The sequence below is a fragment of the Scyliorhinus torazame genome, chromosome 8 (genome assembly GCF_047496885.1).
Source record: "Scyliorhinus torazame isolate Kashiwa2021f chromosome 8, sScyTor2.1, whole genome shotgun sequence".
NCBI lineage: Eukaryota > Metazoa > Chordata > Chondrichthyes > Carcharhiniformes > Scyliorhinidae > Scyliorhinus > Scyliorhinus torazame.
In genome coordinates this window covers 271,852,252-271,865,423 of record NC_092714.1, presented here as the reverse complement: position 1 = coordinate 271,865,423, position 13,172 = coordinate 271,852,252, and the positions used below count along the sequence as shown (strand labels likewise).

General features: G+C 51.0%; 1 protein-coding gene and 1 long non-coding RNA gene across 3 annotated transcripts in view; one reads left to right on the top strand and one right to left on the bottom strand.

Annotated features, from left to right (window-relative positions):
* LOC140428653 (neurocalcin-delta-like) overlaps positions 1-13,172 on the top strand; it is a 62,516-nt gene that overhangs the window by 37,726 nt on the left and 11,618 nt on the right. Inside the window, exons 1-2 of one of the 2 annotated variants that reach the window (XM_072515338.1) lie at positions 3,090-3,245; positions 11,671-12,069. In XM_072515338.1, coding sequence (XP_072371439.1) covers positions 11,692-12,069 — 378 coding nt within the window. In that variant the 5' untranslated portion in view covers positions 3,090-3,245; positions 11,671-11,691. Of the gene's footprint in view, positions 1-3,089; positions 3,246-11,670; positions 12,070-13,172 lie in introns of those variants that run through there. The other variant, XM_072515337.1, reaches the window with a different exon arrangement.
* The window catches only part of LOC140428655 (uncharacterized), a 38,005-nt gene that overhangs the window by 18,137 nt on the left and 6,696 nt on the right, over positions 1-13,172 (bottom strand). The window contains exon 2 of the long non-coding RNA XR_011948825.1: positions 11,904-11,979. This is a non-coding gene — a long non-coding RNA (uncharacterized lncRNA). The remainder of the gene's footprint in view (positions 1-11,903; positions 11,980-13,172) is intronic.

The window sequence follows — 13,172 nt, the reverse complement described above, 5'->3', positions numbered from 1 at the left end:
CGGTGGGGTAGCTTCGTTAATATGAAATGGAATAAGTGCAAAAGCAAGAAATGATCTTGGATCGGAAGTTGAAGAATCCATATGGGTGGAGGTTAAGAAATAACAAGAGGAAGAAGAGACCAGTGGGAGAGGCTATAGGACCCCAAAACAGAAGTTATACTGTCGGATGGAGAAGAAATCAGGAGATACTGAGGGCGTGTAAAGAAAAGGGTAGTACATTAATCATGGGTGACTTTAATCAATCATGATTAACCAAGGAAGTTAAGGACAGTATTAAACTGAAATAAAAAGTTATACAATGTGGCAAAGATTAGTGGTAAGCAAAGGACTGGGAAAGTTTTTTAAACCAACAAAAGATTACCCGAAAAAATTGAAGAGGGAGAAGGTAAATTATGAGGTTAAACTAGCAAGTAATATAAATGGCCAGAAAGATTTTGTTTAAATATATAAAAATGAAGAGAGGGGCCAAAGCAGTCATAGGCCCCTTCGAGAACGAGACTGGGAAATAATAATGGGGAACCAGGAAATGGCAGAGGAGTTAAACAAAAACTTTGGGCGGAATTCTCCGTTGCCCGACGCTGTAATGGTATTCGGCGATCGGGCAAAGAATCCCCGGACCGAATCGGGGCCAGCGCTGTTTTTCGGACTCTCCGCCCCTCCATACGGCGTTGCAACGGTGTCAGTGCGTCGCTTTGAGGCCCTCCCCCCATGCTCCGCCCCCGATGGGCCGAGTTCCCAACCGCGCGGGTCACGTGGGGTCCGAATTTTCATCAACCCAGCGTGGCGGCTGCGGACTGTGTCCAGCACCGCTCCTGTCGGGGGGGGGGGGGCCTGCTGCTGGCAGCGGGGGCTTCGGAGAGGGCTGGGGGGACTGGTGGGGGGTGGTCCGGGGATAGCGAGGGGGGGTCCAGGGGGACACTATTTAGCCGTCCAGGTCCGTGCGTGGCCGGCGCCATTCTGTGCGGCGCTACCGCTGCAGGTTGTCACCGTGCGCGGCCACGGACCCAGCAATTCTCCGGCCGTTTATGCCGGGAGTTTTACCCGGCGCCGATGCTAGCCTCCCACCAGGCAGAGCATCGGTGGGGGGGCGGCACTGACTTTTTCATTGGAAAACTAGCTACTTCCTCCAGACATAGCCTCAAAATTGGAGAATTTCACCCTTTGCATCAGTCTTCATGGTAGGAGACATGAATAACATTCCAAAAATACAGAATAATCAAGAGGCAAAAGGGGGAGGAAAAAAATACAAGAACAATCACTGGAGAAAATGTATTCGGGAAACTAACGGGGCTGATGAATTCCTTGGACCTGATGGGTTGCATCCCAGGGTATTGAAGGAAGTAGTTACAGAGTTAGTGGATGCACTGATAGTAATCTTCCAAGAATACTTGAACTGTGGGGAAAGTCCCAGAGGACTGGAAAACTGTGAATGTAACACTCTTATTCGAATAGGAATGGAGGCAAAAAAGCAGGTAGCTATAGGCCAGTTAGTGTAACATCCGTCATTGCAAAAATGTTACAGTCTATTATAAAAGACCTAATAGCAACGCATTTAGAAATGCTTGATATTATCAAGTGGAGTCAGCATAGCTTTCTGATGGGGAAATCATGCCTGACATCTTTATTAAAATTCTTTGAGGTGATAATGAGCCGTATAGATAAAGGGAAACCATTAGATGTACTATACTTGGATTTCCAGAAAGCATTCAAAAAGGTACCGCAAGAAAGTCTACTTAATAAGATAAGAGCCCATGCTGTTGGGGGAAATATATTAGCATCAATAGAAGATTGGCTAACTGAGAGAAGACAGAGAGTTGGGATAGGAGGAGCATTTTCAGGGCGGTGACCTGTAACTAGCGGAGATCAGTGCTGGGGCCACAGTTAGTCACAATATATATTAATGACTTGGACAAGGAAAGTGAACATACTATTGCCAAGTTTGCAGATGACACAAAAATAAGGGGGAAGGCAAATGGTGAGGGTGACACAGATTCACAGAGGGATATCGACGGGTTAGATGAGTGGACAAAAACTTGGCAGGTGGAATATAATGTAGGAAAATGTGAAGTTATGCACTTTGGTAGGAAGAATAAAGGAGCTGAATATTATTTAAATGGAGAGAGACTGCAGAAAGCTGCAGCACAGAGGGATCTGGGGGTCCTTGTGCATAAATCACAAGCTAACATGCAAGTTCAGCAGGTAATTGGGAAGGCAAATGGAATATTGGCCTTTATTTCAAAGGGACTAGGAAATTCCTGCTAAAACTATCCAAGGCACTTGTTAGATCACATCTGGAATACTGTGAACAGTTTTGGTTCCCTTATCTGAGGAAAATATAGACATTGGAGGCAGTCCAGAGAAGGTTCACGAGGTTGATCCCGGGTCGGGAGGGATTTTATTATGAGGAGAGGTTGAGTAGGTTGGGCCTGTGCTTATTGGAGTTTAGAAGAATGAGAGGCGACCTTATTGAGACATATCGGATTCCCAGGGGGATTGACAGGGTCGATGCTGAGCGGTTGATTCTCCGTGTGGGAAAGTCTAGGACAGGGGTCAACCATTTAAGGCAGAGATGAGGAGGAATTTCTGCTCCGAGGGTAGTGAATCTGTGGAATTCTTTACCGCAGAGAGCTGTCGAGGCTGGGTCGTAAGTATGTTCAATGCTGAGGTAGACAGATTTTCAATCAGTAAAGGAATCGAGGGCTATGGGGACAAAGGTGGGACAGTGGAGTTGAGGATTCTATCAGATCAGTCATGGTCTCATTGAATGGTGGAGCAGACTCGATGGGCCCAATGGCCTACTTCTGCTCCTACGTCCTCTTTATGGTCTGAGCAAGGTGGGGAGCGAGTAGCTATGATTCAGTATGGGCTGGTGCATTTTAGGTCTGCAGGTGCTATCAATGGCCTGTGAATGAGCTTCTGAAACTTCACCTTGTGGGTCTGTGGATGTTTTAGATTTCTCAGAGCAGCTGTACCTAGTTTCCTGTCGAGCGGCTGCAGAGCTCCACAAATAGGCAGCTCGGATGTGGTCACAGAAGCACAGCATTGATCTGATTGCCCCACGCTCGCTGCTGCTGTGTGCTCGGCGCAAAGTCAGAGACAGAAAACTGTATCAACCTGTGAGGAAGGCTAGCGTTTCCGGGGATCACCAAAGCAGCTGCTCAGAACGGCTAAAGTCAACAGCAGCATTTTCAATGAATCTAACTCGGGCACAGAGAGTGGAAACATGAAGGTGGAAAACTGAAGAGGTAATGTGTGTACACCATGGACTCAATCTGCAGGCTGCTTCCAGTGACGGGGCGGGGGGTGGGTGGGGGGATGATCGTTCGAGGACACAGATATAAAACATTTGGCAAAAGAGTCAGATGGGAAATGAGGAGAGTTTTATTTTTTTGCGCAGGGAGATGTCGTGATCTGGAAGGTGCTGCCTGAAAGGGCGGTGGATGCAGATTCAAGAGGAACTTTCAAAATAGTTGAAGGGTAAATATTTTCAGGCCCCCGGGGAAAGAGCTGGGAGAGCGAGGCCGATCGGTTTGCTTTTTCAAAGAGAGGGTGCCAATCGCGTTTCAATTGATGCTGAACCCATGCCTGAACTTGCACTTCCTGATCCCATCATTTACTGAGTTGCCTGTTAATTCAAAGGTTCTGACCACTGGTAAGCATATGGCCTGCTAAGGATTCCAGGTTCTGCACTGTGTTACCAGAAGGGTTATATGGACAGGGAATAACTGGGATAGGAAGCAGGCGACATTGATGGTCACCATCCATTGCAGCTTGAATCTCTGGTGGTGTTAGAATCATTTCTTCTGTGTGAATCTCTCGAATCCAGACTGACCCTCCCCAATTCAATTGTAGCCAGGGAGAGGCGGCGGTGCGGTGGTATTGTCACTGGACTGGTAATCCAGAACCCAGCTCTGGACACTTGAGTTCAAATCCCACCAGGGCACGTAATGAAGTTTGAATTCAATGGGGGAAAAAATCTGGAATTAGAAGACTTAACGAGTACCATGAAACCATTGTCGATTTGTTGTAAAAACTCATCTTTTTCACTAATGCCCCTTTGGGGAAGGAAATCTGCTGTCTTTACCCGGTCTGGCCTACACGTGACTCCAGGTCCACAGCAATGTGCCTTGCGAAATGGCTGAGTAAACCGCTAACCGCAAGGGCAATTAGGGATAATTGCCGGCAACACCCAAATCCCATGAATTAATTTGTTTAAAGTGTGTTTTTTTTTCTCTATTTGTCCTCAGAATCTGGGCACATTTACTGCCCACCCCTCGTGCCTTTTAATGTCACTGATTCCCTGACTGCAGCAACCCAGGTGTCAGTTGAAACCCAAGCACGTTGAAGTCACATGCTAAGGCCTGACTGGGTAAAGGTGGCTGGTTTCTTTTCCCCAGGAGGTGTTCCGGGTCGGCTGGAGTTTTACTGAAACACTCTGCAAGTTTCACCTCACCTTAATTACAATCAGATTTTCATTAAAAAATTGCACAAACTGAATTCAAAGTCTCAACCTGCCACTGTGGAGTTTGAAATCATATTGTTGTGGATTACACGCCACACAACATAACCACTATTCTGTTGTACCTGATCGAATGATAGCAGATTTTACAGCTCTCAGTTTCACAATTTGACATGATACGATTTTTAATTATGAAGCAGAGATGTATAAGGCGGGGAGAGGTGCAGTGTCACCAGAATTGTACCAGGAATTAGAGGGCGAGATTAGAAGCTTTGTTTGTAAACTTGGCTTTTATTTCCCAGTGTTTAAAGGTTAAGGGATGACCTGATCAAGGTGTTTACAATGGATTTGATAGGGTAGATAGAGAGAATCGATTTCACCTGGGCAGGTGAAGAACTCCAGTCCAGTAGGACAGTTTTCTTCAAATTTTTTGTCCGGGGACCCATTTGTACCAACCGGACAACCTTCGCGACCCACGCCGGCCGACCTTCGCGAGCCACCATTTTCTCTTACCCTGTTTGCTGCTGACAAAAATGGAGGAAATGGTTTTGGGTCCCTTTGGCCCTCGTACACGCTCCTCCAATGGAACCTGTTGGATGAAGGTGAAGCCTTCCGGTGTCGGAAAGAGTGGAGTCTCCATCTGTCCAACGTTCTGCATTTTTTTCCTGTAAAATTTTATCAAATAAAACCCCCCCCGAACTTGTAAAAAAAAAATAATAATAAAATGAATAAAATAAATGAAAAAAATAAAAATTAAATGAATAAACCCCCCCGGACTTGTAAAACAAAAAGCTGCGACCGATTAAAAACAAATTGGCCGCACAGCGCATGTGCGCCCGATGATCGTGCGCGCATGCACAGTGCGGCCGCATTTGTTTTACATGTTCGTGGTCATTTTGAAGGCCGATTGCAGCTGGCGTTATTAACAGCCGGCTGCTGCGGCTGTCACGCGCAGATTTGCGCGATCGGGAGCGCCGCGACGGACGGCTCCGCGACCCTCCCATTGCCCGCCCGCGACCCACCCGCGGGTCGTGCCCCCGAGTTTGGCAATGCCTGCAGTAGGAAACTCTTAAAATTGGGGGAGGTTCGTTCAGGTTAGTGAGACCTTCTCCACCTCCAAAGGTTCTGGATGCGGAAGGGTTAACTGGAACTTTTAAGATAACTTGTGAACTTTGTTTCTGGCGGGTTTGAAGGGATTTGGAGTTAATGGAGCGGAGATGCAGATCAGACAGAATCTAATGGAATGGCAGAGCAGGATCGATGGGCACCTTGGCCTGTTTCTCATTAGTCTTTCCATAACTCTGCGCTGCGAGTGATTTGGAAACAACCCCAGATTGGGAGTGATTGTGGAGCAGATCCAGAGCGGGAGTGATTGTGGAGCAGTCCCAGAGTGGGAGTGATTGTGGAGCAGATCCAGAGCGGGAGTGATTGTGGAGCAGTCCCAGAGTGGGAGTGATTGTGGCGCAGATCCAAAGCGGGAGTGATTGTGGAGCAGATCCAGAGCGGGAGTGATTGTGGAGCAGATCCAGAGCGGGAGTGATTGTGGAGCAGTCCCAGAGCGGGAGTGATTGTGGAGCAGTCCCAGAGCGGGAGTGATTGTGGAGCAGATCCAGAGTGGGAGTGATTGTGGAGCAGACACAGAGCGAGAGTGATTGTGGAGCAGTCCCAGAGTGGGAGTGATTGTGGAGCAGATCCAGAGCGGGAGTGATTGTGGAGCACATCCAGAGCGGGAGTGATTGTGGAGCAGTCCCAGAGCGAGAGTGATTGTGGAGCAGATCCAGAGCGGGAGTGATTGTGGAGCAGTCCCAGAGCGAGCGTGATTGTGGAGCAGATCCAGAGCGGGGGTGATTGTGGAGCAGTCCCAGAGCGGGAGTGATTGTGGAGCAGTCCCAGAGCGGGAATGATTGTGGAGCAGATCCAGAGCGGGAGTGATTGTGGAGCAGATCCAGAGCGGGAGTGATTGTGGAGCAGACCCAGAGCGGGAGTGATTGTGGAGCAGTCCCAGAGTGGGAGTGATTGTGGAGCAGATCCAGAGTGGAATGATTGTGGAGCAGTCCCAGAGCGGGAGTGATTGTGGAGCAGTCCCAGAGTGGGAGTGATTGTGGAGCAGATCCAGAGTGGGAGTGATTGTGGAGCAGTCCAGAGCGGGAGTGATTGTGGAGCAGTCCCAGAGCGGGAGTGATTGTGGAGCAGTCCCAGAGCGAGCGTGATTGTGGAGCAGATCCAGAGCGGGAGTGATTGTGGAGCAGTCCCAGAGCGGGAGTGATTGTGGAGCTGTCCCAGAGCGGGAATAATTGTGGAGCAGATCCAGAGCGGGAGTGATTGTGGAGCAGATCCAGAGCGGGAGTGATTGTGGAGCAGATCCAGAGCGGGAGTGATTGTGGAGCAGTCCCAGAGCGGGAGTGATTGTGGAGCAGTCCCAGAGTGGGAGTGATTGTGGAGCAGATCCAGAGTGGAAGTGATTGTGGAGCAGTCCCAGAGCGGGAGTGATTGTGGAGCAGTCCCAGAGTGGGAGTGATTGTGGAGCAGATCCAGAGTGGGAGTGATTGTGGAGCAGATCCAGAGCGGGAGTGATTGTGGAGCAGTCCCAGAGCGGGAGTGATTGTGGAGCAGATCCAGAGCGGGAGGGATTGTGGAGCAGTGCCAGAGTGGGAGTGATTGTGGAGCAGTCTCAGAGTGGGAGTGATTGTGGAGCAGATCCAGAGCGGGAGTGATTGTGGTGCAGATCCAGAGTGGGATTGATTGTGGAGCAGATCCAGAGCGGGAGTGATTGTGGAGCAGTCCCAGAGCGGGAGTGATTGTGGAGCAGTGCCAGAGTGGGAGTGATTGTGGAGCAGTCCCAGAGCGGGAGTGATTGTGGAGCAGTCCCAGACTGGGAGTGATTGTGGAGCAGACACAGAGCGAGAGTGATTGTGGAGCAGTCCCAGAGTGGGAGTGATTGTGGAGTAGGCCCAGAGCGGGAGTGATTGTGGAACAGTCCCAGAGTGGGAGTGATTGTGGAGCAGACACAGAGCGAGAGTGATTGTGGAGCTAATCCAGAACGGGAGTGATTGTGGAGCAGTCCCAGAGTGGGAGTGGTTGTGGAGTAGATCCAGAGTGGAAGTGATTGTGGAGCAGTCCCAGAGCGGGAGTGATTGTGGAGCAGACCGAGAGCGGGAGTGATTGTGGAGCAGTCCCAGAGTGGGAGTGATTGTGGAGCAGTCCCAGAGCGGGAGTGATTGTGGAGCAGTCCCAGAGCGGGAGTGATTGTGGAGCAGTCCCAGAGCGGGAGTGATTGTGGAGCAGTCCCAGAGCGGGAGTGATTGTGGAGCAGTCCCAGAGCGGGAATAATTGTGGAGCAGATCCAGAGCGGGAGTGATTGTGGAGCAGATCCAGAGCGGGAGTGATTGTGGAGCAGTCCCAGAGCGGGAGTGATTGTGGAGCAGTCCCAGAGCGGGAGTGATTGTGGAGCAGTCCCAGAGCGGGAATAATTGTGGAGCAGATCCAGAGCGGGAGTGATTGTGGAGCAGATCCAGAGCGGGAGTGATTGTGGAGCAGACCCAGAGCGGGAGTGATTGTGGAGCAGTCCCAGAGCGGGAGTGATTGTGGAGCAGTCCCAGAGCGGGAGTGATTGTGGAGCAGATCCAGAGCGGGAGTGATTGTGGAGCAGATCCAGAGCGGGAGTGATTGTGGAGCAGACCCAGAGCGGGAGTGATTGTGGAGCAGTCCCAGAGTGGGAGTGATTGTGGAGCAGATCCAGAGTGGAAGTGATTGTGGAGCAGTCCCAGAGCGGGAGTGATTGTGGAGCAGTCCCAGAGCGGGAATGATTGTGGAGCAGATCCAGAGCGGGAGTGATTGTGGAGCAGTCCCAGAGTGGGAGTGATTGTGGAGCAGATCCAGAGTGGGAGTGATTGTGGAGCAGATCCAGAGCGGGAGTGATTGTGGAGCAGTGCCAGAGCGGGAGTGATTGTGGAGCAGTCCCAGAGCGGGAGTGATTGTGGAGCAGTCCCAGAGTGGGAGTGATTGTGGAGCAGTCCCAGAGTGGGAGTGATTGTGGAGCAGACACAGAGCGAGAGTGATTGTGGAGCAGTCCCAGAGTGGGAGTGATTGTGGAGCAGTCCCAGAGTGGAAGTGATTGTGGAGCAGTCCCAGAGCGGGAGTGATTGTGGAGCAGTCCCAGAGTGGGAGTGATTGTGGAGCAGATCCAGAGTGGGAGTGATTGTGGAGCAGATCCAGAGCGGGAGTGATTGTGGAGCAGTCCCAGAGCGGGAGTGATTGTGGAGCAGATCCAGAGCGGGAGGGATTGTGGAGCAGTGCCAGAGTGGGAGTGATTGTGGAGCAGTCTCAGAGTGGGAGTGATTGTGGAGCAGATCCAGAGCGGGAGTGATTGTGGTGCAGATCCAGAGTGGGATTGATTGTGGAGCAGATCCAGAGCGGGAGTGATTGTGGAGCAGTCCCAGAGCGGGAGTGATTGTGGAGCAGTGCCAGAGTGGGAGTGATTGTGGAGCAGTCCCAGAGCGGGAGTGATTGTGGAGCAGTCCCAGACTGGGAGTGATTGTGGAGCAGACACAGAGCGAGAGTGATTGTGGAGCAGTCCCAGAGTGGGAGTGATTGTGGAGTAGGCCCAGAGCGGGAGTGATTGTGGAACAGTCCCAGAGTGGGAGTGATTGTGGAGCAGACACAGAGCGAGAGTGATTGTGGAGCTAATCCAGAACGGGAGTGATTGTGGAGCAGTCCCAGAGTGGGAGTGGTTGTGGAGTAGATCCAGAGTGGAAGTGATTGTGGAGCAGTCCCAGAGCGGGAGTGATTGTGGAGCAGACCGAGAGCGGGAGTGATTGTGGAGCAGTCCCAGAGTGGGAGTGATTGTGGAGCAGTCCCAGAGCGGGAGTGATTGTGGAGCAGTCCCAGAGCGGGAGTGATTGTGGAGCAGTCCCAGAGCGGGAGTGATTGTGGAGCAGTCCCATAGCGGGAGTGATTGTGGAGCAGTCCCAGAGTGGGAATAATTGTGGAGCAGATCCAGAGCGGGAGTGATTGTGGAGCAGATCCAGAGCGGGAGTGATTGTGGAGCAGTCCCAGAGCGGGAGTGATTGTGGAGCAGTCCCAGAGCGGGAGTGATTGTGGAGCAGTCCCAGAGCGGGAATAATTGTGGAGCAGATCCAGAGCGGGAGTGATTGTGGAGCAGATCCAGAGCGGGAGTGATTGTGGAGCAGACCCAGAGCGGGAGTGATTGTGGAGCAGTCCCAGAGCGGGAGTGATTGTGGAGCAGTCCCAGAGCGGGAGTGATTGTGGAGCAGATCCAGAGCGGGAGTGATTGTGGAGCAGATCCAGAGCGGGAGTGATTGTGGAGCAGACCCAGAGCGGGAGTGATTGTGGAGCAGTCCCAGAGTGGGAGTGATTGTGGAGCAGATCCAGAGTGGAAGTGATTGTGGAGCAGTCCCAGAGCGGGAGTGATTGTGGAGCAGTCCCAGAGCGGGAATGATTGTGGAGCAGATCCAGAGCGGGAGTGATTGTGGAGCAGTCCCAGAGTGGGAGTGATTGTGGAGCAGATCCAGAGTGGGAGTGATTGTGGAGCAGATCCAGAGCGGGAGTGATTGTGGAGCAGTGCCAGAGCGGGAGTGATTGTGGAGCAGTCCCAGAGCGGGAGTGATTGTGGAGCAGTCCCAGAGTGGGAGTGATTGTGGAGCAGTCCCAGAGTGGGAGTGATTGTGGAGCAGACACAGAGCGAGAGTGATTGTGGAGCAGTCCCAGAGTGGGAGTGATTGTGGAGCAGTCCCAGAGCGGGAGTGATTGTGGAGCAGTCCCAGAGTGGGAGTGATTGTGGAGCAGATCCAGAGCGGGAGTGATTGTGGAGCAGATCGAGAGCGGGAGTGTTTGTGGAGCAGTCCCAGAGTGGGAGTGATTGTGGAGCAGATCCAGAGCAAGAGTGATTGTGGAGCAGTCCCAGAGCGGGGGTGATTGTGGAGCAGATCCAGAGCGGGAGTGATTGTGGAGCAGATCCAGAGCGGGAGTGATTGTGGAGCTGTCCCAGAGCGGGAGTGATTGTGGAGCAGTCCCAGAGTGGGAGTGATTGTGGAGCAGTCCCAGAGTGAGATTGATTGTGGAGCAGATCCAGAGTGGGAGGGATTGGGGATCAAGCCCCGCTCGTCAAACATTTTGAGATACACTCGGTATTTGGCCCTGGAATGGATAGCAGATTGAGTCTTTTTCTTGTGATAGTCCACTCCACATCAAGCCTGTCTGACCTGGGGTCTCTCCCACTCTTACCGCCAGCCGTTATCTTGTTCGCAAGGATTTGCAGTTTGACACCCAACCTGTTTGACTGCGTTACCATAAGGCCATAAGGCACAGGAGCAGAATTAGGCCACTCGACCCACCGAGTCTGCTCCGCCATTCAAACATGGCTGATATGTTTCTCATCCCCATTCTCCTGCCTTCTCCCAATAACTGCTGATCCCCTTACAAACGCACATTCCTTGGCCAGCAAGTCCTGGGGTGGGGAGGCAGGGGCATCACCCACCGCATCACAAGAACTCCTTGGGTAGCAGATTGATCCGAGTAGCGCAGGTACATTTTCACCCTGGATAATAGTCTGGCGATGACCATCACACTCCCACTTATAACTGATTTGATTTGCATTAATCTCTTTCCCCACCTCTCCCACCGCATCTTACCCACTTGTTCATTGTTTACTTTGAAACAGTTTTACAAAGTGTGATGGTGCGTGGAGCCACGGAATCTGTTCTGTTCTTGGCGCCTCTTCCCAACAATCGAGTCGCTGGAAGAGAGGAATTGTAGAGTTACTGAACTCTTCCATTTTCTTCACCAGTTTTGTCCTCTCCTCGAGGCAGGAACTTCGTCAATCCACTAATCTACTTGGGGGAAATAGGGTGTCAGAAAGTGGGTGGGGAATAAGAGTTTTTTTATTACTAATTAATACTTTCGGTTTCAAAATAGCAGGCAAGAATTCCCGTGGGCATTTTCTCGCGCATGACCTTTGACCTCCAATCTAAAAGCTACTGTCTGGCCATTGCAGTTTGTGGGATCTTTCTGTGCGCACGCCGGTTGCCAAGTTTCCCCCAATCGCAGCAGCGGCTACGCTCTACTGGGCTAGCCTGAGGTCACAAAAGGAGCAAGTTCTTTCTTTTCTAGAATAAGGCCAGCCCAGCCGTACCTGATTCTGTGCAGCAGTATTAACAAGGCAATATTGCTGCTCTCTCCCCTCTCCGCTGCAGCCACACCGAGGGATCGTGAGGATGGGGAAGCAGAGCAGCAAGCTGCGGCCCGAGATGCTGCAGGACCTGCGGGAAAACACGGAGTTCACCGAAAACGAGATTCAGGAATGGTACAAGGGCTTTGTGAAGGACTGCCCCAGCGGATATCTGACAATGGAAGAGTTCAAAAAACTCTACGGCAACTTCTTTCCCTACGGGGATGCCTCCAAGTTTGCGGAGCACGTTTTTCGTACCTTTGACACCAACGGAGACGGCACGATAGACTTCCGCGAGTTCATCATCGCACTGAGTGTGACCTCCAGAGGGGACCTGGAGCAGAAGTTGAAGTGGGCGTTTAATATGTATGATGTTGACGGGAATGGCTATATCAGCAAGTCTGAGATGCTGGAGATTGTCCAGGTAGGAGATTCCCCGGTAAAAGGGAGGGAAATTTCCTTCTCTGGATCTTCTCCTCCCTTTGCCGGTTCCTTGTTTATTTTTCAATCCTGCCTCCCATTTGAAATTGCTCGGACTAAAGTTCCTCCCTTTTTCCTAAAACATTACCAAGCAGGAATATTGCAGGGGGCGGGATCACTGCTTGGATTCGTTATATTGATGTAAAACCTTTACCCAGGGGTCGTCTCAGCAAACAGAGGACACAGATTTTATATAATTGGCAAAAAACCAAGAGGGGAGATTTATTTTTACACAGTGAGTTGTGGCTAGCAGTGCTGCCTCACAGTGCCAGGGACCCGCGTCGATTCCGACCTTGGGTGACTGTGTGGAGTTTGCACTTTCTCCCCGTGTGTGCGTGGGTTTCCGCCGGATGCTCCGGTTTCCTCCCACAGTCCAAAGATGTGCAGGTTAGGTGGATTGGTCACGATAAATTGCCCCTTTGTGTCCCCAGGGTGGAAGGGTTATGTGAATAGGGCAGGGGATTGGGCCTAGGTAGGGTGGTCTTTCGAAGGGTTGGTGCAGACTCGATGGGCTGAATGGCCCCCTGCTGCACTGTCGGGATTCTATATTTCTATCTGTGACTCACTGCCTGAAAGGGTGATGAAAGAAAATCCAATAATAACTTTTTTAATGGATTTGGAGAAATATTTAAAAGGTAAAGATTTGTAGGGTTGTGCAGGGAGGGATGCTGATCGGCTATCTCTGTCAGAGGGCCAGCACAAGCACATGGGCCAAATGGCCTTGCTGTGCTGTATCGCGCCCTAATGATTTTAACAAAAATCAATAACTTAAATCACTTATTGTTGGACAGCTTGAGAGTCAGAAATAAGTGGACTTTCCTTTACTCAACATCCCACTATCTGATGTGTCTTTACAGGGTCTCACTAAATAGCACAGTTCTACCCAGTGTAGGATGAACTTAGCTTGAGAACAGCTTTGAAAAGTGACGTTTATTACAATAGTTTACTCATGCTAAGACCTGGCAGGTGTCAGCTAACCGAGAATGCACCTCTCCAAACACTGTCTTGTCTTCTGTTGACAGGGCATCTCTACCCCCGGAGCTGGAT